Source organism: Daldinia vernicosa, assembly GCF_022497035.1.
Source record: "Daldinia vernicosa strain CBS 139.73 unplaced genomic scaffold F5Y00scaffold_7, whole genome shotgun sequence".
Taxonomy (NCBI): Eukaryota; Fungi; Ascomycota; class Sordariomycetes; order Xylariales; family Hypoxylaceae; genus Daldinia; species Daldinia vernicosa.
In genome coordinates, this window is record NW_025953923.1 from 177,040 (window position 1) to 202,984 (window position 25,945).

General features: G+C 47.7%; 11 protein-coding genes and 1 non-coding gene across 12 annotated transcripts; 6 read left to right on the top strand and 6 right to left on the bottom strand.

The window, feature by feature from the left end:
* Window positions 1-289: 289 nt before the first annotated feature.
* Window positions 290-1,852, top strand: F5Y00DRAFT_258621 (AB-hydrolase YheT; the record flags this gene model as incomplete). Its single annotated transcript, XM_048010738.1, has 5 exons — window positions 290-847; window positions 912-995; window positions 1,061-1,196; window positions 1,293-1,651; window positions 1,703-1,852. 5 exons carry the CDS (start codon window positions 290-292, stop codon window positions 1,850-1,852), a joined length of 1,287 nt encoding a protein of 428 aa, XP_047868136.1.
* Window positions 1,853-2,000: 148 nt separating this feature from the next.
* Window positions 2,001-3,627, bottom strand: F5Y00DRAFT_258622 (protein RAI1; the record flags this gene model as incomplete). The annotated part of the gene is made up of 9 exons (XM_048010739.1): window positions 2,001-2,173; window positions 2,229-2,528; window positions 2,584-2,754; window positions 2,809-2,918; window positions 2,974-2,981; window positions 3,034-3,061; window positions 3,121-3,152; window positions 3,209-3,451; window positions 3,556-3,627. 9 exons carry the CDS (start codon window positions 3,625-3,627, stop codon window positions 2,001-2,003), a joined length of 1,137 nt encoding a protein of 378 aa, XP_047868137.1.
* A 263-nt stretch (window positions 3,628-3,890) lies between these two features.
* F5Y00DRAFT_227577 (uncharacterized protein) lies at window positions 3,891-4,577 on the top strand. Its single transcript, XM_048006495.1, has 2 exons — window positions 3,891-4,435; window positions 4,503-4,577. The coding sequence occupies exon 1, from the start codon at window positions 4,113-4,115 to the stop codon at window positions 4,425-4,427; it is 315 nt and encodes a 104-aa protein (XP_047868138.1). The 5' UTR covers window positions 3,891-4,112; the 3' UTR covers window positions 4,428-4,435; window positions 4,503-4,577.
* A 41-nt stretch (window positions 4,578-4,618) lies between these two features.
* F5Y00DRAFT_191005 (DUF410-domain-containing protein) lies at window positions 4,619-6,074 on the bottom strand. Its single transcript, XM_048005167.1, has 2 exons — window positions 5,548-6,074; window positions 4,619-5,480 (listed from the first exon to the last, which is right to left on the bottom strand). The coding sequence occupies exons 1-2, from the start codon at window positions 5,892-5,894 to the stop codon at window positions 4,811-4,813; spliced, it is 1,017 nt and encodes a 338-aa protein (XP_047868139.1). The 5' UTR covers window positions 5,895-6,074; the 3' UTR covers window positions 4,619-4,810.
* A 330-nt stretch (window positions 6,075-6,404) lies between these two features.
* On the bottom strand, window positions 6,405-6,489 carry F5Y00DRAFT_t30. Its single transcript has one exon. It is a non-coding gene; the product is annotated as a tRNA-Gly (tRNA).
* Window positions 6,490-6,658: 169 nt separating this feature from the next.
* Window positions 6,659-7,939, top strand: F5Y00DRAFT_227580 (uncharacterized protein). Its single transcript, XM_048006496.1, has one exon. The coding sequence runs from the start codon at window positions 6,963-6,965 to the stop codon at window positions 7,347-7,349; it is 387 nt and encodes a 128-aa protein (XP_047868140.1). The 5' UTR covers window positions 6,659-6,962; the 3' UTR covers window positions 7,350-7,939.
* Window positions 7,940-10,088: 2,149 nt separating this feature from the next.
* Window positions 10,089-12,567, top strand: F5Y00DRAFT_227584 (alpha/beta-hydrolase). Its single transcript, XM_048006497.1, has 3 exons — window positions 10,089-10,451; window positions 10,528-10,658; window positions 10,776-12,567. Exons 1-3 carry the CDS (start codon window positions 10,380-10,382, stop codon window positions 12,274-12,276), a joined length of 1,704 nt encoding a protein of 567 aa, XP_047868141.1. The 5' UTR covers window positions 10,089-10,379; the 3' UTR covers window positions 12,277-12,567.
* A 247-nt stretch (window positions 12,568-12,814) lies between these two features.
* Window positions 12,815-16,041, top strand: F5Y00DRAFT_227587 (high-temperature-induced dauer-formation protein-domain-containing protein). Its single transcript, XM_048006498.1, has 5 exons — window positions 12,815-13,118; window positions 13,184-13,891; window positions 13,942-14,538; window positions 14,589-14,832; window positions 14,884-16,041. The coding sequence occupies exons 1-5, from the start codon at window positions 13,023-13,025 to the stop codon at window positions 15,873-15,875; spliced, it is 2,637 nt and encodes an 878-aa protein (XP_047868142.1). The 5' UTR covers window positions 12,815-13,022; the 3' UTR covers window positions 15,876-16,041.
* A 627-nt stretch (window positions 16,042-16,668) lies between these two features.
* Window positions 16,669-18,553, top strand: F5Y00DRAFT_273680 (MFS general substrate transporter; the record flags this gene model as incomplete). The annotated part of the gene is made up of 5 exons (XM_048013222.1): window positions 16,669-16,931; window positions 17,079-17,342; window positions 17,550-18,156; window positions 18,240-18,294; window positions 18,384-18,553. 5 exons carry the CDS (start codon window positions 16,669-16,671, stop codon window positions 18,551-18,553), a joined length of 1,359 nt encoding a protein of 452 aa, XP_047868143.1.
* Window positions 18,554-19,819: 1,266 nt separating this feature from the next.
* Window positions 19,820-21,378, bottom strand: F5Y00DRAFT_251263 (Metallo-hydrolase/oxidoreductase; the record flags this gene model as incomplete). The annotated part of the gene is made up of 8 exons (XM_048009812.1): window positions 19,820-19,906; window positions 20,059-20,193; window positions 20,262-20,353; window positions 20,422-20,635; window positions 20,733-20,766; window positions 20,822-20,893; window positions 20,957-21,044; window positions 21,363-21,378. 8 exons carry the CDS (start codon window positions 21,376-21,378, stop codon window positions 19,820-19,822), a joined length of 738 nt encoding a protein of 245 aa, XP_047868144.1.
* A 375-nt stretch (window positions 21,379-21,753) lies between these two features.
* Window positions 21,754-23,322, bottom strand: F5Y00DRAFT_227596 (Las1-domain-containing protein). Its single transcript, XM_048006499.1, has 2 exons — window positions 22,758-23,322; window positions 21,754-22,514 (listed from the first exon to the last, which is right to left on the bottom strand). Exons 1-2 carry the CDS (start codon window positions 23,075-23,077, stop codon window positions 21,848-21,850), a joined length of 987 nt encoding a protein of 328 aa, XP_047868145.1. The 5' UTR covers window positions 23,078-23,322; the 3' UTR covers window positions 21,754-21,847.
* Window positions 23,323-23,524: 202 nt separating this feature from the next.
* F5Y00DRAFT_227597 (uncharacterized protein) lies at window positions 23,525-25,409 on the bottom strand. The gene has a single exon (XM_048006500.1). It carries the CDS (start codon window positions 24,792-24,794, stop codon window positions 23,832-23,834), a length of 963 nt encoding a protein of 320 aa, XP_047868146.1. The 5' UTR covers window positions 24,795-25,409; the 3' UTR covers window positions 23,525-23,831.
* Window positions 25,410-25,945: the final 536 nt, after the last annotated feature.

Here is a 25,945-nt window from a genome sequence, read left to right on the forward strand (position 1 = left end):
TGCGGTATGAACCGAGGTAAGTGGAGGGCGACAGTAACACTGGATTGCCCCTGGACGATACTATCCTAATAACGGGGCCTTCTTGTCCATTTTGCTATCTTCACATTATATAGGTACCAACCCATGCCACATCTTTAGATCAATTCTTAAATATATATTTCCTTCTAATTTGGTTAAAACAAGATCATAACGTATCTACATATAATCTAATTGTAATTCCCATTCGGGCCCTAGGCAAAAGTCAATCCCTCCCCAGACTAAGACGGAGTGTATGTACTAGCGGTCAAAAATGGATTGGTTCGGACGGGCCAGCATCAACTTCACAACCTCGCCCAAGTCTCTCGGCCTGAAGGAGAAAGACGGGCAGGAAACGGACTTGCTCAAAGTATGCCAGGCCGCAGTCCCGCCGTGCCAGTTAAACCCGCTGCTCTTCAACGGACATGCCCAGACGATGTGGACGGCCGCCAAAGCCCACGGCCCGCCGCTGCACTACAAGCGGAAGATCTTCGAGGCAGACCACGCCGAGTTCAACGGTAGTTTTGCCGTAGACTTCGCTGTGACGGGCCCCTCGCTTAAGGAGGAAGCTGATGAGACTTTGCCCCCGAGGACGGCGTATTTCACCGAGGACGAGCTCTCGACTCTGGGGTCGGACGATGATAAGCCTATGCTTGTCGTTCTCCACGGCCTGTCGGGTGGCTCGCATGAGGTGTATCTCAGATATGCCATTGCACCGTTGATCGACAGTGGGAAGTGGGAGGCCTGCGTCGTTACTTCGAGGGGTTGCGCCAACAGCAAGATCACGACGGGATTGCTCTACAACGCACGAGCTACCTGGGATGTTAGACAAGTAAGCCACCCCCTCATTACCATCTATACCCCTTAAATATCTACTCATATTAACGTACATCTAGACTATCAAATGGCTCACAAAAACATATCCTAACCGGCCCCTATTCGGCCTCGGCTTCTCACTCGGAGCCTGCATCCTCACAAATGTAAGTCACTGACCCTCAAACCTGAAAGAACCACTTCAAAGAAAGTCACATTAACACATCGTTAGTACCTCGGCGAGGAAGGCTCCGCAACCCCCCTCAAAGCCGCCGTCGTGGTAGCCAACCCCTGGGCTCTACACATATCATCCAAGATGTTACAGAGCTCATTCATCGGACACCACATCTACCAACGCGTTCTCGGCAGTAAGTATCTACTCCCCCCCCCTTTCTCCTTCTTCCGAGCACCAACCCCCCTCCCCCCAAAATGAAAACTAAAAACTAAAACCAAACCCACCCCAGATTCCATGAGAGCCCTATCGTCGCGGCACAAGGAAGAACTCGACAAGTACACCAACATCGACACAGACCACCTACTCGGCCTAAAGTACCTCTACGAATTCGACAGAGCCTACCAGTGCCCGACCTGGGGGTACCCCACGGAAGAGGCGTACTACAGAGACGCGTCGAGCTCCGACTCGCTGCTCGCGGTGCGAATCCCTCTTCTCGCGCTCAACGCCGAGGACGACCCGATCGTCTCGCACCTAGCTCTGCCGTACGCCGAGGCGTCGACGAATCCGTACACGGTGCTGTGTACGACTTCGCTCGGTGGACACTTAGGATGGTTCGAGATTGGCGGAGGGCGATGGCATGGAAAGCCCGTGAGTTATTTTGGTTCCCGCTCTGGAATGGAGTTTTACTAACGGCTATAGGTTTGTAATTTTCTTAATCACATGGCATTTGAGGTAGACTTGAACAGCATAAACGACAACGGCCACGGGGAACAAACTTACGGAAATCCTAAACACGGAACTAGTTATGATCCTATACGACGTAAGATGCATGTAAAACTCAACCGATAAGCGAGTTATAGATGTATGACAGGATATATGATAGAGAGTTAAGATTGCATAGATTTGCGATCGGGTATCTAGAGAGGAGCTAGCGTTATAGATGACATAGATCCATATCCCACCGAGCTCTGGTAGAGCTTATTAGACAGAAATCACTTCAGGAACTACCGCTACCGTTATTGAGGCTTAGCTTTATACGCCAATTGATGAATTCGTCCGTGAGAATCCTTCCGTGGCCGACCTCTTCGACTTTAAACACCTCAATAGCCCCAGAACGAGGTCGTCTTCTTATTCTCCAGACACCCTCGTCATTGATGGTATTTCTTAGCCCTATAGCTACATTAGCATATATATAATGATCGTGCGTATTTTTGGTCGGTCTTACACTCCAGAAAGGCGCTAGCGAAGTTGATACACGCATTTGCGTTCCAGCTTCTAACACCTCGCTTCGCAGCTGTCTCAGGTATCTTGGCCGTCTGGATCTCTTCAATCTTCGTGAGAATCCCCTGCTGTGAACGGAACCCCACGATTATCTTCGGCACGCCAAGTAGGAAGGATTGGATCCAGAATTTCATGAGCTTTCGCTCAAAGTTCTGCATGCTTCTATCGTCGCGAATTTCGACGCTGGTCTTCAGCTCGATCCAGTTGATCGGTGCACCTTTCTCTTTCGGCTTGGAGTCCCAGACTGGAAGCCCGTCGTGAGTATATGTTTTAGACCTGATGCGGAAGTAAAGACTTACTGGCATCGACCTCCCCTCCTAAACACAATATCGTCTTGCCAATCCCAGTGCGAACTACAGAGCAATACTGAGCCTTATTATTGACAATTTCTTCGTCTCTGTTTTCAATGGTTTCTCTGTCGACCTCTCCCCAAGGACGTGGGAGACAAGACAGCGTCTCGAATTTGTAACCTATAAAAGGGGTAAGCTAATGTGAGTTTTTAAAATGGAGATTGCTTCCTTTACCCCAGTATGTCATGATATCTGGCGAGAACTGCTGCCCTCGCCGCGACTGTTGTTGCTGATGTTGCTCTTGTTGCTTAGCTTGACCATAGGCAAAATTCTCTTCGATGAAGCTATTGTGTTATTAGATTAGCGGAAATACCGCCGGTGATATTCTTTCTAGCATACATGCAATCCTTCAGCAAATGATCAGCTTAGATTACATCGGAGGGTATTCGGGTCGCTCACTTGGTAAAGGGTAGCATTCATTTCAAAGCTGGATAGATGGTACGTTAGAATTGGATGGTAAGTAACATCACTTATAAGTTTACGTACCCATCTCTGTCATCAAAGGGCGCCGACATGATCTATAAGAGTCAGATAGAACTTCCTAGTAAGTATAGCTAGTCGCGTCTAAGTGTACCTTGGTCATCATACCGCGCCAAGTAACGACGTGCGCATCAATCTTCTTTCCTTCCTCTTCTTCATGAGCCATGATCGTCTTGAGAAGACTATCGATATGCTCATCATTGGAATTGTCATGCTTATCAAATCGATCGAACCCTTTAGATAGATCGGCCCCGAGCGTGGGAGGATAGTACCACTGCATTGATCGATCATCCAGATGAAACTCGTGTTTGTTATCGTAAGAGAAACATGCTATTTCCTATAACGAGCAATTTAGGTATTGGCGATGACCTCCAAGCATTATAAGTCTGGGAAAATTGGGATATTGATATTATTATAGTCGTATGGTCGAAGTATACATACCTTAGGTCTCTTTACAGCTTCGCTTTCGCCGTTGAAACGGCCGGTGGGATGAATATTGAAAGCGTTCGCCATGGTAGGGAGTAGCACGGTATATTGTGCTACGCCGATACTTGAGAAGTGAATGGAGTTTTGGTATTGATAAATTATAATAGAAGGTACCTTAGGAGGTAGTTTATAGAAATGGGAAGTCAAGGCCTTCATCGAAGAGTATAAAAGGTAGGAGCTACCTATATTAATCGAGACAAGTAGACAAGGTAACAAACGCTCATAACCAAAACAGGGTTACCCCACAATGCATAAGAGCTATGTACCTACCAGGTACCTAAGGTTACCTAGACAGGGGCAGCTAATAATGGAACCTGGTCCCTGCTTGGACTTTATTTCTTTTCGAATGTCAACATAGGTATTGATAAGATACCATTTAGCCATTGTTTCTTCAGTAGCATAACGGCAACATTCTAAGTGCAATCCAGCATAATTAATATTGCTTTTCTCTTCTACTCTTCCAATTACGATAAAATAAACGAGACACTTCATCCTTAGTTAGGCAATCAGACATGGCCGACCGTCCACCCCCTCACGCTCGCCCGGGCACTAATAGAACCGCGCGCACGAACACGGCAGGCATACGGCGCAACCTATTCCAAAGCCAACTTACTCGCCGCCCAACACCCACGACCTCCTCCCAATCTTCCAATAACTCCGCCGAGACATTACGTCTCGGAGACGTCGAAGTGCTATCCGATACCTCTGACATTGTTGTCCGCGACAAGAACGGCGAGTTCGACGTTGGTGATCCGCCTACACCCCCTCTGGACGATTCGGAGGAAGGAGGCGCATTGGATGACGCGCAGGAGAGCGAGCGTACGTAAAATACCACGTTAAGTCTATGAGATTAATAGGGCAGTATCCTATGGTGCGCGGCTACTAATGCACCGTATTTATAGGCGAGAGACAAAGACTAGCAGAGGCAGTCAAGCACTACCAAATAAACCACAACCGCACGCCAGCGCAACCCGAAGGTAAGACTATGCGAATAGCCTCTAAGCAAACAACTCCGAAGCTTATGCTAACACGAAATAAGAGGTCTTAGAGACACTCCGAGCTAGCATGAGAGCTAAAGTAGCAGCCCTAGCCGAAGATAACTGGATGTACGAGCCAGAAGAGCAGCATCGGCCGCAATGATATTCGTCGTGAATGCCTAGCTACGATAATTATACGGCTATCGTGACTCTAAACAGTTATCTAATCTAATCTAATCCAATCCCTCAGCAGCCGGCATCGTGGAAGTAGGACCCTTCAGGGTCGGCCTCTTTGCGCCTCCACCCGCTGCAGCGCCACCCCCACCACTACCGCCAAAGAAGCCGCTCATCATGTCCATCAGCGGGTTGCTCTGTCGTGGCTTCTGGATGCCGAAGTACATCTCGGCGATGATCTCCAAGGACTCGTGCCACGACTCGGCTTCGGCTAGGAGGGTAGCGTATTTGCTGTGTAGTTGCTTGTATAAGTCCGGATTCGCTCGCTGGACCGCAAGTAGCAGGAGCCCTAGGAAATTAAGGAGGGGTATACTAGGGCACACTCGAATGTCGACGCTGTTGGTGCTGACGTCCTGGATGTTAAGCTGGCCTTGCTTGTCCTGGCTGAGGGCGCTGGTGAATATTCGGTAGCACGTATTCGCCGATCGGACGTTGCCCGTGAGAAGATACGGCAGCACTCCTCGCGCGGCGTATAAAGCGGCCGTATGTGGGTCATCCTCCTTGAACCATTCGTATTCTAAGCGAGCCAACACCTCAGCCGAGTCCTTCGTTCCAAGAATCAGATGTCTCTCCGCATCGTACGGTTCGTGCTCTTCTGCATATAGCGAGCCCGCAACATGATGCAGTTCGGGGTCGCCCGCGGGGTACTCGCCGAATTTGGAGGACCATCTATATAGACGTTAGTTAGCATGGTAGACAGCTTAACGGAACGCTTAATTAAACAGGCGTAACGCACGTTATGATCTCCCCAATGAACTTCTTGCGTGTAGGTTCCTCGCTGTCGAACAAGCGCAAACACGTGAGCAATCGGCCCTTGTTCACGGCATCAGGCTTCAGCTCCGCCTGTTTGTAGGTTTCGACTAGCAGCACGCAGAGATCGCCACCGCTGCCGCCCTGGCCCGCCTTCAGAAGTGATTGTGCAACATTGTAGAGGATATTTATAGCGGCATCCCAGTTAGCGGCCTTGGTGTATCGAGCTGCTACGACGCGAGTTTGCTGCTGGGCTTCGTAGAACTGCCCCTCACTGATTCGCTGCTGTAGGCGAGCAATGATCTTCTCGATCTTGTCGCCTTTGATGCTCATGGTTTATGTATGAATTATATGTACGTATCGCAGAGACTTTAGAAAATCGGAATATGTGGTAGGGAAGTGTGTGTGAGGGGAGGTCAAGGGAAAGAGAAGCTGGTAGAATACAAATACATCGTGACGTTTAAGTTAGGTACCTCTTGGAACTTGAGTTGCTAAGATTTACCCCGGAAAGACCTAGGACGCCCGACTTGTGGCCCAAGCTCTTAGGTTTGCCCCGCGGATAGATCTAAGTGGCTGGTGTAAGTTGAGCCACCACTATTAGCGAGAGCATACGAATCAGGTATTGAGGTCTTTTTCAAATGTGTATCCTATTGCAAGTAAACTAATACCTATATGTGAGTTAAACTACAATGAATATAATTTCTCTATTTTCATTCATATAGAATTAATATACATCTATACAGAAACAGGAACCCAGCAAAAAGAATCCCCGATTCCAAAGGAAACGATGGGGGAAAAGACAAAAAAATAGAGTTGGTCTCCAATGGGCGTCAATCATAAGATTGCACTAACCGTGAATCGAACACGGGGCCAGAGTAGTATCTTCAGAAGATGGGAAACTCCGAGGTTACCACTACCCCATTAGTGCCTGTGACGAACAACGTGTTTTATCGTCTTAAGTAACATACTCCATAATTCGAATTCTATTTCCCTCCTTTGTCTTACCCCCCTCCCAAGTAGTCGGGATTTGGTTATAATACCTTAGGTACCTAAGGAAGTAAATCCATAAGAATAGCAGACAATATCGTTCATAACTTATATGTATATATATATATACATATATATATATATAAACCTCGCTTGCGCTTCTACATAACGGATACATATCTGAGCAAATTGACATACACATTCATGTGAGAATGTGACCGCATACCCAATACGCCGTATTCAGGGTTGCCAAGCGGGCTTCATGCGTATCAACCCGTCTATGACTCCTCGCAACTGAGGTATAAGTATTCATTCATTCCTCTACGTCGAAATCATGATTTATATTCATCAGACTAAAAGATACAGCTCTTCATTTATATATACATACCTATCTTCAATTTTCTATATATCAAAATGATTGCCGGTCGCTTTATTACAACAACAGCCCGCAGTAGCGTGAGCGCTGTAAGAGGACGCATTGCGTATCCCTACTACAGACCCACACCCACATTCAACTCGCATCTATCGAACCAATCAACTCGAATTGCCGCTTCCAAGTTCTCGACTTCGAGTTCCGGTCTTTCAGCAAAGAAGCCTGCTAACGAGCCTTCGAAGCAGCAGTCCGACGAAACCCCGCCTATGGGCTTCAGCTTTGAAGGATTGGGCATGACCCGAAGGACCAAGATCGCTGTCGTTATTATCATAAGCATATTCGCTACCATGGAGACTATTTTCTATATTAGGTGGTTTTGGGGTTGGTACTCAGGTACCGAGGACGACGAGACAGAAAGCAAGGCTTGAGCCCAACTTTGCTTTTTCGTTTCTCGTTTCTCGTTTTGCTATGCGATTAATGCAGCCCCGTCTCTGCAATGAGCCGAGAGACTTATTCTGTCACGCAGAGTACCATGTATTATACTAATGTCTCAAAAGAGACCAATTCGCCGCTCAATTCAAACAAGCTCAGCTCTTGCACTACTATCTAGGTGATGGGGGGGTTTTAAGCGAACTTGGAGGGCTCAATATTTTGCATACCTCAGGAAGTCTCCATCGGACGTTCGTTCGTTCGACTGTCGGGTGCTGTCGCGTTCAGCCGTTGCACCACCATTCGCCCCATCTAGAGCTCTATTTTAAGCCTTAACAGGTTCTACGAAATTAGCTATGGGGAAGCCTCAGATGTTAGCGTCATGCGTGGTGGTGAGGGTACTGCGCGATAACAAGGGGAAAAGTCTGCCACCTTGACGCGTTCGAATATCTCTTAATCCTGTATTTTAAATGTCGCCTAATATGACAAAAATAACTATATTTAAGAATCAAGTTATCATAGAAAACGTGACAGGAAGGGTGTTCATTAATGCAACTGAAATAGGACGATCACTTCTACTTCTCTAGGGGGTATACGTATGCACCGCCACTTCACTCTTAAGAGTCTCGACCTTCTTATATCCTTGTCAGTCTGAATTCGGGGTCGACTTCAATCTCAATTGGTCCGTAGTTAGTATCATCCCTGTTGTTTTTGCCCTGTTTTCGGGTGTACTACGAAAAGTTTTAGCCACATGAAGTCAAGCCACTTAGATCCCTTAAAACCAAGTATAATTAAACAAGATCTCTCGGAAGTGATGGGGCGGCATGAAGATAATACCTTAGCGTCAGATGGGGGGTAGTAGTAGCCGTATATATACAGTATACATACGGCTCCCAGGTATGAGCCGCTCCCAAATGTTAGGGAAAAACGTGAAGCTCACCAAATTCATACGCATTAGCGCTAGGAGCCAATCAATATTTTTTGAGCGGTACAACTGGTGCGCCGCTTTTGCACTGTAAGCCGCTCGACTAATGAGCGGCTCGTGCGCCTTTCACACTTTTTGCGCCGCTCGCATCTTTGCGCCGCTCCCGATTTGAGCGGCTTCTACCAATAAGCGGCACGTGTACCGCTCCGGGTAAGTGCATAGGTATATGTAAAAAGTAAAAGGTATATTCCCATACGTTTTTGTATGGGAATCTACTTGTAAGTTTATTTTTTTAATTTTTAATTGGTATAATTCCAATTACGATTACGGGTTATAAATTACGAGCTACGGGCTACGGGCTATGAGTTACGGGTTACGGTATACGATTGATTTAATTGGAAGGTTACGTGTTTTTCAAATAGACCATGTTACGTATTACAGGCACGCGTGTGGATTTGTAATTATGGGGTATAAAGGTGTCTGTGCGCCCGGGGTTATATAATAATACCCTGTACGTACCGCTCAATAGGGGAGCCGCTTAAATCGAGAGTGGCGCACGTGCCACTCCCTGGTGGGAGCCGCTCAAAACGGGAGCGGCGCAGAGATGCGAGCGGCGCAAAAAGTGTGAGAGGCGCACGAGCCGCTCATTGGTTGAGCAGCTTAAATCGGGAGCTGCGCGCTGATGTAAGCGGAGCCTGCGCGGTTCATTGGCTGGAGCCGTGCTAGTACGGCTCATCTTGGCCTAGCGCCCCAAATATTTGGAGCGTTTAAACCGTAAGCGGTAATATTACCACTTAAACCGAGGGCCCCCCCCTGAGGGGGACCGCAAGATCCCGACTTTTAGGCAGGCTTAAGGCAAGGCTTATATTATTATATTACGTTATTCCTGTCCCCGTCCCTGTCCCTATCCCCTCTGAAGTTTAGCCGCTTATTTATTTTCCCTTTTCTCCTTCCCCTTTCTAGGGTTACGTGCTGCCACTGCCGGGCCGCGCGAGGGGGGGCGCTTGGCCCGTTAACGCGGGCCTCGCACCCCCCCTCGCGCGGCCCGGCATCGGCGGCACAATGCTCCGGCTATCCTAGGCTCTTTTGGCTTTTCTTTTGTTGACTGCTTTTTTAAAAAATTTAAAAAGGGGGATGTGTGGGATTCGAACCTGGCCTCCTAACCGTATCATATGGTGTGCTTATGTAATGTATATGGTCTCTTTATTGCTCAAGCTTAACTATCCCTTATTTGACTAGGCTGTCTTCACCTAAACTAACCTCACTTAGCTATTTTTAGCTTAATCCAATATGGTACCCAAATATTTCTTCTTTCTCAGCTAATAAAAAAGCTTACAGCTTTAGCTTAGCCGATTAAATGCTTTTAGGTTCCAGGCTACCCTCCCCATTATAAAAGTGCTTGTAAAAGGTATCACGTGCTTCCCTCTTTAAACAAAGGCTATTTAATTCTATTATAATACAATAATAAAAAAGTTAATTTAAATACAACTTATATCATTATTTTCGCATTAATCGAGACTATTAAATAATACCAATTGTAATGTTTAAATTACTTTTATTATAAAATTATTTAAATATATATAAAAAAAATATATATTAAACTTAAATTATATGACTTAATTTACTCCTTTATTTTATCTTTCGCATTAAAACATTAACTGTATAATAAAAACCTATTAAATCCTTAATTTTTTATTAATGCCAATCTTTTAGCTAATAAAAAGCCTGAAATCAAGTATGCACAAACAAATTGCTTAATTAGGAAAGAGGTTTCAGCCCAACACAATATCCCTTTTAAAAGTCGGGCAAATATTTAAGTTACTTAACTCTTTAAACGTAAGAATCGGGAGCCGCTTATTGAATTGAGTGGGATAAGTACGGCTTGATTTAATAAGCGGTATATATGCAGCTACTGCTACCCCCCATCTGACGCTAAGGTATGTGCTAATTTTGATTTCTCTTCAGTGACTTGTTCATGCGTCTCTCATTATTTGTCTTTTCGTTCACTCGTTACCTCAATCGATGTTGTGTTGCCTTTTGACGTGATACTCGTGTATATACTCGTGTATATTGGGATAGTTAGAGGTATAATTTATACTTGAAAATGGCTGCTGCTGAGGTTGAAGAGGCTGTCCCCGCCGGCGGTGCTGATGAAATTAAGCCCTACAGAATACATGTAAGCCACTTACAATCCAATCTTATCGTGGAACCCTCAATCAAATCGGAAAGTGTGGCTGACGCGCTGTTCATAGGTATCATCAAAATACCTAGATCTCACAAAACAGAAACTTGAAGTTACCAGGTTGCCTCATGAGTTCTCGGACCCGAAATCGAGAGATTGGTGGGAGCCAAAGTCTCAAATAGAACCACTGATTGACTTCTGGTTAGTCTTCAACCCCTTCAGCTGAGGTTTGGAAGAATGCACTTATACAGACCTTGTGTATCCCCGAATGTCTATAAAGTTATATCAGCAGCATCGGTAAAACTAATAAATAAATAGGTTGGAGCAGTATTCGTGGAGAACGCAAGAAGATCTCTTGAATACCGAGTTACCTCAATTTCGCACCGGATTTTCGATACCTTCATCTGAAGCAATCGTCAGAATTAACTTCATTCATGCTCGCTCTTCTCATTCAAATGCAATACCCCTTCTTTTGATACCCCCATTCCCTTTCTCAAATCTCTCTTTTGGACACCTCGTCAAGCATTTCACAGAACCGGAAGATGTCGCGAATAATCAGCCCTTCCACCTGGTTATACCCGCTCTACCAGGCTTAGGGTTTAGCGACGCGCTTCCGAATAATTCCCCGGTAATTCCATCCACAGCAGAAATTTTGAACTCATTAATGAGTCGGCTTTCGTATCCTCATTACTTGATAACGAATGCGGGTTCTGGAGTCGCTTCGCCTGCGGAAATCGACTTTAAAATTGCCAATTATTTGGTAACTCATTATTCCGATTCTTGCCTAGGTGCTCATTTGATATCACCCCCTTTGGCGCGACCGAAGCTCCGAGAAGCACCGGTCGAGTGGGCAAAATGGTCCGTTGCGAGTTTATTTCGTGCCCCTATTCTTGGTTACCGTAAAGAGGACTTCTCTGCTCTTAAACGAAACGGCCCTGCCCGTTCGTCGAAGAAAACACCAACTCCCGCTCAATTCGGATTAAACCAATTAGGTCTTCGGGAGCCAAACACGTTGGCATATGCACTGTGTGACTCGCCAACAGGTTTGTTAGTCTTCGTACTGAAGAGTCTCCGCTTGCTTGATCCCAAGAAAGAATTTGCACCTACAGAGGTGATTAACCTCACTCAGCTTTCTTGGCTCCCTGGTCCAGAGTCAGCTATGAGATTCTGGGCATATTGCGCACGATATCCGGAGGTGGATAAGAAACTTCGTTCACGACCTAAAGTCGGAATCACAGTGTTTCTAGGAGATGAGCCTAGTACGAACGAGGACACGGAAGCAGAGGCTATCGAGCTGATGCAGGACGAAGTAAAGGACTACTACATGTGCCCTAGTTGGGCTAAGGCAAAATATAATGTAGTCCATGTCAACCGTGCGACAGGAAGATCGGGTCTCCTGGCTTGGGATCGACCCGAAATCATTGCTACTGGCGTAAGAGGGGTAGCCGCTTCGATTTTGCGGTCGGATTCCCGATTACGGCCTACGGCCTCACCAACACCAGCGCCAGCGGTAGCCGATCTAGAACGGGTGGTAGTTCACGACGACACTACCGGTGAGCAACCATCATCCCCGCCAGCACAACTAGCTCCAACACTTCTGGCGCCTCCAGGGGGCGAAGAGCGCAGCCAACCGCATAGAGAAGTTAGTGATGAGACAGCTGTAGGAAGTAATGAGGATATCCCTGGGAAAACTCATTCCCCGGCTCCAAAGGTACCAAGTCCAGGGCTTCTTGCACCGCCGGCTGATGAGCGAGAACACCCACACCGAGAGGCGAGCGATGACACGGCTGTAGAACGGCCCGATAACCAAAGACAATAACCATTCTAGAAGACGACTTGATGTTTACTTTGTTACGGCTATCATTTAAAGGGGCTGGGAGAGTGAAAGGGTAACTAATGACCCGTATATACCTGTCTGTTTTTCCTTATTGTCGATGATACCTTGTTAATTAGAATGATGGATATTAGAAAGGCGTTTTAGCTGTACGCTCTGATGTTTATAGGACTAATGGTCTATGTATAAGTGTATAGTTATGGCTGAAGGGAAGCAGCTCAAGGAAAAGACAACTAAATAAATGCAACTAACTAGAATACAACATGTAACGATCTCTATCAGTTCATGTTATTGCACGTACCTAATTTACGATAACATGTACCTAAGTAACCGTAAATAATGGGCCTGTGAGCTAATGCCGATAAGGAGCTTTATTGTGCAGCGATAACAACTGAACCCGGCACTTCAATCAGGTTTCATATGTATGGGGGTACGTGGATAGGTACTTAGATACTTACCCCGTACCTTATAGGATCGGTAGATTTAATAGGTACAATACATGTACATAGGTAGCGCGTTTGAAGTTAACAGAATGCAACGCAGCAAATGGCAAGCCCGCAACTCTAATCCATAATGAGATTCTAGACTTGGACCAGAATCGCTAAAGTTGTAATACCACAACTACAAATCCTCGACCCCGGCTTTTCCCCAAGAGCAGAGCTGGGTTATATAAATCTATTTTCCGATTCAATCAACGTCGCTCGATGTAGACATGCTATGACTTCATCGCGATGGGTGCCAGCGACTCCAAGCTAGTATTCAAAAAGGGCATCTTCAGGTTGTCAGAAGAACGACATATACCTGCCGATGATCCCTATTGGACTTCTGTTAGTAGTAGTCCTATATCTCCTATATCCTTACTTAAATTCCTTTGTTTTCTAATCCTTCGCAGTTCTGGGAGCTCCCGGAGTCCTCCGAAGACATCTTTAGTCTCTTTGCGCCTGCGGATATTCGCCGAACTCGCGATAGAGCAATTGAAAACCTAGAAACTCTAATACTCGCCGTGACGTCTCGCCTTTTCATATTGCGACATCATCCTTCCTTCCCCGATCCCGAGTTCGCACCCGAGCGCGATGCCCTGAATTGCATCCGCATCCTTACCCGTGTTCTGCCCTACCTATATGAAGTAGACCACCTGCAAGGCTGGGAAGACAAGTTCTTCTGGGGTACCAGGCGAAAGCGGACGAGACGAGCTACTATCGCGAACGAAGTGCTTTTTGATGAAGCAGAAGAAGATGCGAAGCCGCTTCCTGCTGATGAGTTCGAGGAGACGAAGCCTTTAGCAGAGGAGCTTATCGATACCCTCATCGACCTCCTTTTCTTCTCTGACCTGACGGTTCCGAAGCAGCCCCATGGCAAGCCAAAAGTCACCTATGCCATCTGGCAGAGCGGCGTGGGCTGTAACACGGCCGTACCTACGACTAAGGAGTATGAGAGTAATCGATGCGAGATCCTACGCCTTCTCTTGACCTTGGCAGGTCAGAGCATGTACATGTCCCCCAACATACTACCAACTAGGGGGGCCAGGTCTTTGACATATATATGCACATGTCCGGATAAGCAAGTCGTCTTGTCCGTCTTGTGTTCCCTATTGAATACTGTAAGATCTGCTTTCAATAAAACATATTCTCCAAATGCTAATTTTCCCAGACCCTCAAATATAATCCAGCAAGCTGGCGTGTGCCCTATAACACTCTTATGTTCAAGGATCCAAAGGAGATCCTCATTGCGTATACCTTACAGTTTCTGCTAGTCACCCTTATTTATCCAATACCCGAGCCCGCTACTGGCTCTGCACCCAAGAATTATTATCGCCATTTCCTCGGAAGACTACATCGTCCTCAAGATTTCCAATTCATCGTCGATGGTATGACGCGGATACTCAATCAACCTATTCAGGCCAACATCTCGTATATTCCCGGGACCCAAACTACGACTAGATTCTCCCCCGAGATAATAATGCTCTTCTGGGAGATTACCCAATGCAACAAACGATTTAGATCTTTTATGATCGATACGCAGAGGGCACACGACTTTGTTATCCTCCTCCTTTTCTACGCCACTGAGTATAAGGCAGATGCCTCAAAACAAGGCGTTGTACGAATGTGCGCGTTCTTGCTACAGACGTTGAGTGTCGAGAAGAACTTCGGCGTCAATCTTAACAAGCACTTCGAAGGACAGGAAACATTGCCAGTTGTCATTCGAATCCCCGGGTTTAAAGGCACATATGCCGATTTCTTGATACAGGTAAGCAGATCGTACACTCCTAAGAGTGCCTTTGGCTAACTCTTACGAAGTCGATATACAACCTCATCACAAGAAGTCAGGGCAAGCTTTCCGCCATATACCCGGCGCTACTTGCCGTGATTAACAACATAGCTGCTTATCTAGAGGGCATCAACGGCACGACAGGTTCAAAACTACTACAGTTGTTCAATTCGATGTCCTCTCCTTCATTTCTTCTTGCTAATGATAGCAATCACGGCCTCCTCGCATCTCTCCTGGAGTCGATGAACGCTCTGATTGAACATCAATACAAGAGTAAGTAGCATGTGAATTCATACTATCAAATCTTTCTAACAGCAAATACAGAGAATCCTCACTTTATCTACCTAATACTGAAGAACAGAAAACGCTTTGAAGCGTTACGAACTTTCACGCTTGAGAGCGGCCAAGAGGAACTCGAGCGAAGAAACCGTCGAAGGAAAGAAACTGGACAGTCACTGGACCCATTGGATGCAAGCTCTAGGCGTAGTTCCGTCGAGAGTCTGCGCAGTCCCGTTACAACACAACCAAGAACACCGACACTAAGCAATGTGCCAGAGGAGGATACGACGTTTGCTATCGGCGACGCTGAGGATGATAGCGATGAGGAGGAGGAGGATAACAGACCGACACCAGCACAATCGAGTCCGAGCGAGAATCCTTCTCGAGCCTCTTCTGTTGCCGACGTAGAAGATGCAGTACCAACACAATTAAGGGGAATGTCGGAGAAAGCTAGGGGGAAGATGCCTGCGGGCGTACCGACATTCTCGCGGCAGAACAGCGTGACGAGTCTCAATAGCTATTCAGCAGCGGGTCAATCTGCACCTGGTATTTTCGAACCTTCGGCGGAATGGATCGAGAGTTGGCTTCCCGAGCTTCCTCTCCATACAATCCTCACCGTTATCCAGCAACTGACCGTGTTAATTAATCGGCAAGGACTGACGGCAGAGGTACCGTCATCCGCAACCTTGAAGGCTATCCAAGAGGCAGATTTGGTCGGCATAGAGCCTTCCCCGATTAGAGTACATTCATTCGAATGGTCGCCCTTAGCTCTAGGTTGGTACGAATCGCTTGTTTGGAGCTTCGTTTTCGCAAGCGAAATGCAGGTCTCGAAGGGTACCGTCGGCGTGTGGAACGGAACGGCGATCAAGTTGTTTAAGGTGCAGGAAACTGCCGCCCAAGGCCCGACTTTAACATCTCCCCGAGGAGCAGTAGATGCCGTCGGGAACAATATCGTGTCGAGGATCGGGTCCATCAATCTGCGAGGTGCACAGGCGTCCCCATCCTCCCCTGGACTTCCGCCACAGCGCAACGCGTAGGGTTTTATATGGTTATAGTGATAGTGATAGAGAGCGGATCAGCTTGACTATGTACGTCCTGTAGAGCGAATATTTATCAGTCTACGACTATGTCATCATGGGGATTGGTTTAGTATTTAATTCGTATCAGTTCTCTAGAAAGGAATTTAATGCATGGCCTATTTAACCCCGAGTTACCTAGCTGTTGATGATAGAGTCTACGATTTCGATACATTTTCGTCGATTATCACAGGCTGTAAGTTATTTATGCCTAAATTCTAGTTATAAGTCGTAGTTGTAATCTAGCGAAGTAAAGCAATTATGAACAATATTCTCGGCAAATCTAGTTACATTAAAGATTATCAACCACACTTGAAGGACGCGGCTTCTGACTTACCTACTCCATCCAAGTCACAGCTGCTGTACCCCGTGGGGAACACATCAATTGTCCAATCACGGAGCCGAGCAACCGCTTCCTCCCGGCAAAGGCGATCCGCGGAGCTTAAAAGCGGGAGCGCCTCCGATTCGATGCTTTGAAGTTCTTCCGATTTTCAACCGACGGGGAGATTCAGGGGTGCGGAAGGGAGGAATGGTAAGGTCAGGGGTTGGGTTTATATGTATATAAAGGCGCGAACGTGGATAAGTAGACGCCTTCTTTCAGCGGCAATCCTCGTTAAGAGGGGCGATAATCAGATAGATAGGTCGTCTATGTAGAGACAGACTATCCTATCCTATCTATCTTCTTTATAGCTTAGTTAACTAACTATTAGGTAGTCAGTCAACTATAGTTACCTTTCTTTGTCAAAACACAACCATGTCAACGACACAGACCTCGCTCGCCGAGGCCGAGGCCGAGGTCTACCCCATGACGGAGCTCCGCCGTCCCCCGTCCAAAGACGCGGAAGGCGCCCCGGCCGATGCGGATATCGCTAGAAGCGAGCCCGCGACGCCGTTTCTCAAGCTGATCGTTGCGGGGTACTCGTTCTTCTGCGCCGGGGTCAACGATGGTACGCTTGGGCCCTTGATCCCGTATATCATCGCCGGCTTCGGGATTGGTACGGGCGAGGTCGCTATCATGTAAGTAAACTTGCTTAACTATACGCAACACATATTGTTCTATATATATATATATATTCGCTGTAACTATGCTACATACGATCGGTATAGGTTAGGCAGTGTAGGTATGTAGGCCGCTTGAAGAGCAGCGTGCTAACCAACATCCAGCTACGGAACCACCTTCGCGGGCTGGCTCTTAGCCGCCGTTACCAATCCCGTCATGACGGCACACATGACTCTCGGGCAACTCCTCGGCGCCGGCGCCGCGCTACAGTTACTAGCGCATTGCCTGCGGCCGTGGAGCCCGCTGCCCCTTTTCTGCATCACCTTCTTCCTGCAGGCGCTCGGCATGGCGTACCAGGACTCGCACTCCAACACCTTCGTCAGCGGGCTCAAGAACGTGCCGCATCGCTGGCTTAGCTTTATACACGCGTACGTTAGTTAGGTACCTATATAACGTCGAAAACCAACTCACCTCCGGCTCTGTCCTTCGCTTAGTTACGTTATACTACATATATCCTTTACCGAGTTTCTAGTTACACCACTACCATTACCTATAAGCGCCAGGAGTTCTTTTTAACTAGTTAGACTTAAATGTTTAAGAATTAAATATCCAGGTTACTAACTTCTGCTGCCCAGATGCTACTCCCTAGGCTGCTTCATCGGCCCGCTCATCGCCACCGCCATCGCCACGAGCACCAATACCATGGCCATCGACGGCTGGAAGCGCGTGTACTTGGTGTTAATCGGGATCTCGGTACTAAACGTGGCCGGCGTGGCCGTCGCTTTTCGGGACTCGCTCTGGAGCAGGTTAAACGAGGCTACTACTACCACCACCCCCACAGACAGAGCCCCAGCCCCACGACAGAAGCGCAACCGCGCTGCTATGACGGACATGGCCCGCCTGCTCAAGTCCAAGACTCTCTGGCTGATCAGCACGTTCTACTTCTTCTCGCTAGGCGCCAACTTCACGGCGGGCGGCTGGGTCGTCGAGTTCCTGACCACGGTGCGCGGCGGCGACCTCTCGGCCACCGGGTACGTGCCGACCGGGTTCTACGGCGGGATGCTGGCGGGCAGGCTGCTGCTGGCCGAGCCGACGTTCCGGTACGGCGAGCAGCGCATGTTGCTGGCGTATAGCGTGCTGTGCGTCGCGCTGCAGCTTGTGTTCTGGCTGCAGCCGAATATTGCTGGGAGCGCGGTGGCGCTGAGTTTTATCGGCTTCTTTACTGGGCCGTTTTTTGCTACGGTGAGTGTTGCTGCTGGGGACTTATATATATATATACCCTTGAATAATTGGTTGCAATGCTAATATACTCTCCCTCTGTCTAGGGCATGTCAGTTGCTTCGAAGCTCTTCCCTCGGGAATCACAGCCCGCCGCTCTAGGTACGGCCAATCTCTTTATCTACCTAACCTAACCTATATATACGGATTGAATAGTGTCTTTAGTAGCTTAGAGACTGACTTGTACCCAGGTTTCATATTCGTACTCGCGCAAGCCGGAGGTGCTCTATTCCCCTCCATCACGGGTTTGATAGCGACGAACGCAGGCGTAGCCGTATTGCAGCCTATCGTATTGGCGCTGTTCGTCGTCGGCGGGATCAGCTGGTGGCTCGTACCGAAGGTACCGCAACGAAACGAATGATGATCGTATTGATAGGCTTCGTAGGGTATCAATACTCGTAGAACGTTAGATGTGGGCACATGACGACGTGCCGAGGAGCATAGGAGGGCAGGCCGGATCTGGCTTATAGGTACCTAACATCCTGAGACCGCCGGTTCGAAGTCTCATGTTATAACGTAGTTAGTTAAATGTATCAATAAATATAGTTGGGCTACATATAACTTGGTTAAATTTGCCTTTTACCTACCGTTTACGTCACGTAATTGACTTCTACATACGTAAAATAGATATAGCCTCGTAAAATACGAGTGCTTAAAAGAAGTACTCACTTACTTAAAAGACCGTTTGGACATAAGAGCTGCTAAGGAGATCGGACCCAGTATAAACACGGTACAAACCCGGCAGCTGTTAGCAGCCGACAAACAGCCCACTTGGTTCCTACTTAAACTGCCGAAAATTTCTGCACTTTCTCTTCTTCCTTCCAACCTCTTTACTCCCGTCTTTTTGTCACGACTAGAAAAAGAATCCTCTCAGTGCGAAACACAGCGCATATCGCCCAGCATCAATCATCCCGTCGAAATGGCATTATACCGCTCCATCGCACTATAGCTCCAATAGCTATATACAGGCCGCCGTCTACAAGGACAATAAATAAATAATACAGTTTCGACGGCCAGTCACGGTAAGTACCTAAGGCAGGGCAGGCGAGCGCAGCGTATCGCGAGACACGGGGAAATCGTGCAAAGAACTACGGGAATGCCGGGACAAGACATGGATGGACCGATGCGGTAGTTGGGTTAGGTACCTAATGTAATACATACCTATGTATGTAACATTACCAGCTTCTAATTATGCTAGAGCTTGCCGTCTCGATATACAAACAGCGAGCAAGTGTGGACAGTGAAGCAAGATGAAACGATATGCGCCGTCCTATTCTTATAGGTCGGCGTTCCGCAAGTTGCTCGATTGGCATCCAGCACGTTGAAGATGGGCTGAGGCTTAGTGCTTGCTGGAGAAATTCCTATTTCCTTCTTATATGATGACTAGGTTTAGGTAGATATATATAGACCCAGGAATAGTAATATACCACATGAGGTTTATATTTAATTGTCAGGTATTACAAGTGATAGCTGCTCTGCTTAGGGAACCTAACGTGCATATGCTTCAGTGACCATATAAGAAGCACATATTCCATGTTCAGATCTTACTATCGGGTGGTGGTCTAGGCTCGTCAGCATTCGATGAATGTTTTAGTTACTACCTCGACCACCAGCGTTTACTACTTACTCACTTGAAGTTATTCTTCATAGTCCGCAACTTATCCATAACCTCTACGGGATCCGTCTTGCCCGTAGCCTTCTGAACCTCGGGATCCTTCGCGATCATCAGTCAGCGCTTTATCATCTCGTCGCTCACGGGTCTTCGTCACTTTACCTCTACTCTCATAAACACGTTGTGCAGCTATGCCAAGTCCGTTAGCTCCAACCCTTCGGTCACAGTTGGTTGAGATGGTAGGTATGCCTTACCTTCTCATCGCCGATCGTAAATTTCCCTTGCGTTTCCTTGTTGCTCTCCGCGAACGCCTGTAGTTTCTTGATGGCCTCGTTCTGTAGGATCGAGGCGGCAAATTTGACGTTCGACTTGGTGTACTCGTGACCCGGCTACCCAGTGTTAGTATAGGTAAAAAGTTTCAGCAGGCCCTCTTGACGCAGGACAAATAGACACGTACATAGACCCTGGTATCATCCGGGAGAGAAGCCAGCGTCTTATTTAAGGCCGTATGCATCTCCTCTGCATTGCCTTCGAAGAACCTTCCGCAACCTAGGCTTTGTCAGTCTCGGGTCTTCCAGGCCCACCGTAGACCGCGGAGCAATGCTGCGCATACTCACCCGCGTGGAATAGGGTATCTCCGGTGAAGACGGCCTTGTCGTCGCCGTCCTTCACGTACCAGCAGATACTGTCCTGCGTGTGGCACGGCGTGTATAGGGCCTTCACATCAATGTTCCCGAGCTTGAATACCTTGCCGTTCTCAGGGGTCTGTGTGACGCTCTGGCAGTCCTTGCCCCCAATGATAGGGAGGTTCGGAGTGCCCAGATCACTTCTCTACGTAATCGTTTAGATTAGAATGCCGCGTGACACATAGGAATATTATGTATGTATATATATAATATATATACGAGAAGATACGGTGTAAACTAACGAGCTGGTCGTTTCCACCCGCATGGTCCCAATGGCTGTAAGCGTCGTCAGCGCTACAAGACCTAAAAGAGGTATGGAAAAGATACTCACTGGTGTGTATTGACGATAGCTGTGAGGTTGATCTTGCCATCCTGGATAGCCTTCTTCAAGACGGGCGTAACCCTGAATCTCCAGGTTAGACCGCGCTCACTATATGAGGTGTGCATATTATGAGTTCTAGCTCACTCTTCGGGATGCGCGGGGTCGATAATAACGGCATCTTTAGACTTGTCGTCGACGAGGAGATAGGCGTAGTTGTCGCTCGTCCCCGTCCCTATAAATGCATGAGTCCTTAAGTCCCTTTTAACCACTCAGGTATAGGTAGACCAGGTTACATATACGTAGTATGACTTACACATAGGAATTGATTGGATCTGCATTTTGCGGGTGAAGGTAAGCTGCGGCGGAGTTAACAGCGAGTCCCTTGATGGCAACAAAAGTGCGTCCAGTAACTTACAGCTGCGGTCGAAGTGCCTATTCTCCGGGTAGCTAGTAGAGATCTTGCCTTTGCAAGGTAATTCATAAGGTATGTGAGGCGGGTAAGTAGGCGACTATGGTTCGTGATTCGACTAATACTCCGATGCTTACAAACGAATTTGGAGATTCATAGCTATAAATCCATGACGTCGATTTGTCATTGGACGGCCCGGCACGAAGCTATGAATTGGAAAGGACCAGCTGGCAAGTGGTGTCAAGATTCTTGATGGCCTATCAAGTTATTTGGATTTGTCACAAGTATGGAACATTCGGCTTACTTATGAAGTTTAACTCAATCATTACCTTGTAGGTCATATGGCCAGTATATGTTCTGCAGTAACTATATGGTTGAGACTATCGCTATGAAAATAGGAATAAAACTTATTCTGAATTAATACACGCCAAGGTCGTTAATCTCTACTCGAACTTGATATAGGTACACGGCTTTGAAGTCTAGGTAAATAGTAAATAGAATAATATCACGTACCTAACACACATATGAATTGTCTATGTCGTAAGTATATTATTTAGGGGATATGTATCATCTTAATCATTACTACGTAGAGATAGTATCCCAAACAAGGTAAATATGCTCTCTACTTACACAACCCCAATCGGCTTCGGTTTCCACGGTCCTTCATACCTCGACCACCCCCTGACCTGACTCGACGGTATCCGAGCAGGCGTTTCAACAGCTGTAGATATGCTACCAACACCCTCTACCGCCTCAAGCTCCTCGTCCAACGCCTGCATATCAGCCTTGACATCGTCCAACGTCCTTATAGCAGCCATATTCTCCGCGTCTCTCTTCACAACCGACGAAGACGTAAAGTCCCCATCGAGTATAGCCTGCGACAACCGTAGACATCGGGAGATGACCTTCGGGTCCTCGGACGAATCCTCGATCTCGGCCAAGTTCTGCAGCAAGACCGTCTCGTCCCACTGTTTCAACCGCTTCTGCAGCACCTTCTCTTGCACCGTCGAGTCCTCGCCTAAATACCTTAATAATAAACCCCGGCAAGCATTCGGCTCGTCTTCACCGGCACTACCGTCCTCCCCCGGCAGATTCTTCCAGTAGTAGTCCCATATCCAGGCCAGTGCCTTCTTCGCCGCAGTCTTGAGCTTCGATAGAGACGGCAGTTGCTCATGCGTAGCTTGGTGCCGCAGCTCGACAAAAGTCGCCGGCAACCCGATCGTCTTGGCGATCGAGTACATGCTCATCTTGCGCTGCTTGTCCTGCTGGCTGTCTAAGAGACCGGTTACAAAGCTATAATTAGGCAAAACGCCGTTAGCCGAATATAGCTCGACAGCCCGAACGCAATTATCGAGTACAATGATGTGCGCAGCCTGCCTAGCCGGGCTGAGTCGAACGAGCACGGCAGCTAAACTACCGGCCCTACCACGTGGGCTGCCACGAGTCTAGATCGCCCTCTCCGGATACTCCGAACAGATCCACTAACGTAACCTGGGAACAACTGGGTATGCAGGAAACGAGTAACGCTATACGTACCGACTAAAAGCCGCGGCGTACGCGGCGCGAATAGCGTACGACGAAGTAGCCCTGGTCTCGCGGACGTCGCTCAGGAGGGCGGCCACGAGCAGGGCCGTAGACTCGACCAAGTGGGGACAGCCGCCGCGCTGCATCCACATGGAGACGCGCGACACGGCGTGCTGCTTCGCCGCCTCCTCCTCGGCCCTCCCCTTTCCGCTATCGTCCCCTTCTCTATCGCAGGAGTCGGCTGTGCTGCCAGTTACGGCTGGGTAAAACTGCTGACGAACACGCAGCAGCTCGCCGCGGTCCCGCCAAGGCGTGTGGATATACTGCACCATTATATATGTACTATATAGGTATGTATGATCCGACGGGGAAAACAGCTATAAGCAGGTAGGTGACGTATCAGTCAGTCGTCCAGAGTCTAACCGACAAGACAAGACTTGCCCTTGCGGCAGCAGGGGGGTTGTTGTATGTAATAATCTAAACCAAGGCGGTCTTTTTTCGAATAACCAGTTTTGAGAGTTTGGCCGTAGCGAATAAAATAAGTACATGGAAGTGAGGATTAAACCTTGAAGTCTCGAGTCATTGGATACCCAAGAATTGAAATAAAATTGTAGCTTTTCGCTATGCAAATTGCCCCACCTCGCTACCCGGAAAACACCGCTTTTTGGGTTTCCCTTATGTACCTTTTGGTACATACTATGTAGGTTAGGTACTTGACCAGTTAACCGGCTAAAAATACGCGCTTATGTTAGTATGTATTTTCCATCTACACATTCAAGGGTAAACCAGTCCAACCAAGTTATCCTTCTCCGTGTTACTAGCGTTAGGTAACTAATTATCTTGGATACTCGGCAGGGGATGGCAGCTGAAAACAATTCTTGAAAGGCAACTAGTATCATTTCTATCGATTTACGGATATCTTTGCTAAGTTCCTGACATACATACGAGCCCGCCCTTTTTTTATCTACCTTTTTGAAAGCACTAATGTTCATGGCCGCTTCGAGGTTTAGTCAAGCCCCCTTTTTGTACTGCACTACCACTGCCAACTGCATCATTGTAGCTAAATCAGCCGACATAGCCGACTTCTCACAGTATGGTCTTCTCTTTCAGGAAGATGCCGTACTTCTCCTTTAGCTCCTTCATTAAGGGGTCGTTGATCTTCGAGCTCATCGGAGCAAGAATGCCCCTCTCGGAGATAGTACCGTCGAGTACCTGCTTGACTGCCACACCGCACGGAACACCCACTAGCTTAGCCATGGCACTGTAGCCCTTGGGATCGCCATACTCGCATAGGGTGGACGTCTTAACTTCCCGGCTGCCGTCCTTGTTCTCGATTTCGAACTTGTGCTGCAGCATTACGAAGTCTCGTTCTCCCTCCTCGTATTGCATCTTCTTCTCTAAGGTCGCGCATAGAGTGTCTAATGGGTTACCTCGGGGGGTAATCTTCTCGTCCGAGAAGATACCAACCCATCGCAAACCGCTAACGATTCGTGTCTTCTCCTCCGGTGAAGCGAACGTGGTCTTGGACGCAATTGTAGACTCGAGGTCGCCTTGGCTGCTTGCGGAAGCGCCTAGGATCTTTTGTGTAGCCTCTTTCCAGGTAATGGGTTGCTTTAGGAAGTCTTGCTCGGTGTCGTCTAAGAATCCGATGTCGACCAGCACACGGATGAACTCGGGAAAGCCCTGGTATCTGAGAGTGCCACGGATGATGGTCTGTGCCTCTGGAATATTGTACCGCTCCTTGTAGGGAGTCGAGTCTCGGTTCGGGTAGGCAACGAAAGCGTAACCGGGATAGATGAAGTACGGCTTCGCAGTACCCATCAGGTCCTTTGATGCAACGTCTACTACCTTGCCGTCTTTCCAGTACTTAGCCGCATTTCTCAAGGCCAAGAGAACTCCGCGAGAGGACCAACTGAATTTATAACCCAGAGGGTTGTCTGAGTCTTCAGGAGCCGGTAAGCCACCACAGTACGATAGGAAGCTTAGAATTTTGCCCCCAGCCTTGTGTACTTCCTCGATTGTCTTGACGGCATCTGAAAGAGTTAGCATTGCGTATTCGGTTCATATCTTGCGGGTATTCCTACATAAGTGGTCAATGCCGGGATCTACAGGACAGCCAGTTAGTTTTCAGTAGACATGGGAAGCAAGCTTCGAAGAAGGAACTTACCTAAGCCAATCTCGTTCATGACGGTGATACCAGCATCCTTGGCTTGCTGGTCCAACTCCAACATCGCCGGCGAGACGTAGCTTGTCGTGACAACATGCTTCTTCTGGCGAATGGCCGACTTGATGACGGTAGCATGGAAGGTATAGGGGATTAAACTGATGACCAGGTCATGCTTGCCAACTTGGGCGTCGAGAGCATTGTCGTCGTTCACGTCAAGGGAGATAGGGGTGGCGTGTTTGACTCCCTTAGAAAGGGATTGGGCCGATGCGAGGGTTCTGCAAGCTTCGAATGGGTCAATTGACTGTAGAGAACTATTAGGAGGGGTGGATTTGCTATACCAACGGTCACTGCAATGCCAGCATCGCTCAGAATGTGGAGTGTAGGGAGGGTTACGAAACCCGCTCCGAGCATCAATACTTTCCTATAAAATCCATGAGAAGATAGAACTACACAATAGGAAGTTTGAGATTCTTACTGGGCCGACATCTTGCAAATATTTACTAATCAATGGCTCAACTGTTTTGGTATATCATTAAGTCCAATATTCAGTATGGAAAGCTTTGGTTCTTGAAGCTTAAAAGATTTGATATTGCGATGGAGGGGCACGCGGGGTTCCGATTACGGAATACGTACTAGTTACTTTATCGATAACTATCTGATTAGACACGTCTACACCGACGCCGACGTGACTCACTATACCTACATCCTATATATGTAGGTCAAGTTGGAGTTTGAGCTCGTCAGAATAATAGAATATGATTATATTGGCTTTTTAACTGTATAGTATACGTGGTAGAGGCAAGAGATCTTTACTTTTCCTCATTGTTTTGATCTTCCCTCCGTTCCGTAAAACTACCTACCTCCTATAAAACTTAACCCCCTCCCCAACTCCCCCAAACTGGGAAGCGCCTGGATTTTATCAGCTGGGGTATCTCGGCCGCCTTCAATATCCGATAAACTCTTGTGTCATAGGCAAGAGGCTTGAAACATGCACGGGCTAGACATCATATGTTCGCCAAATCTTACCGACTCA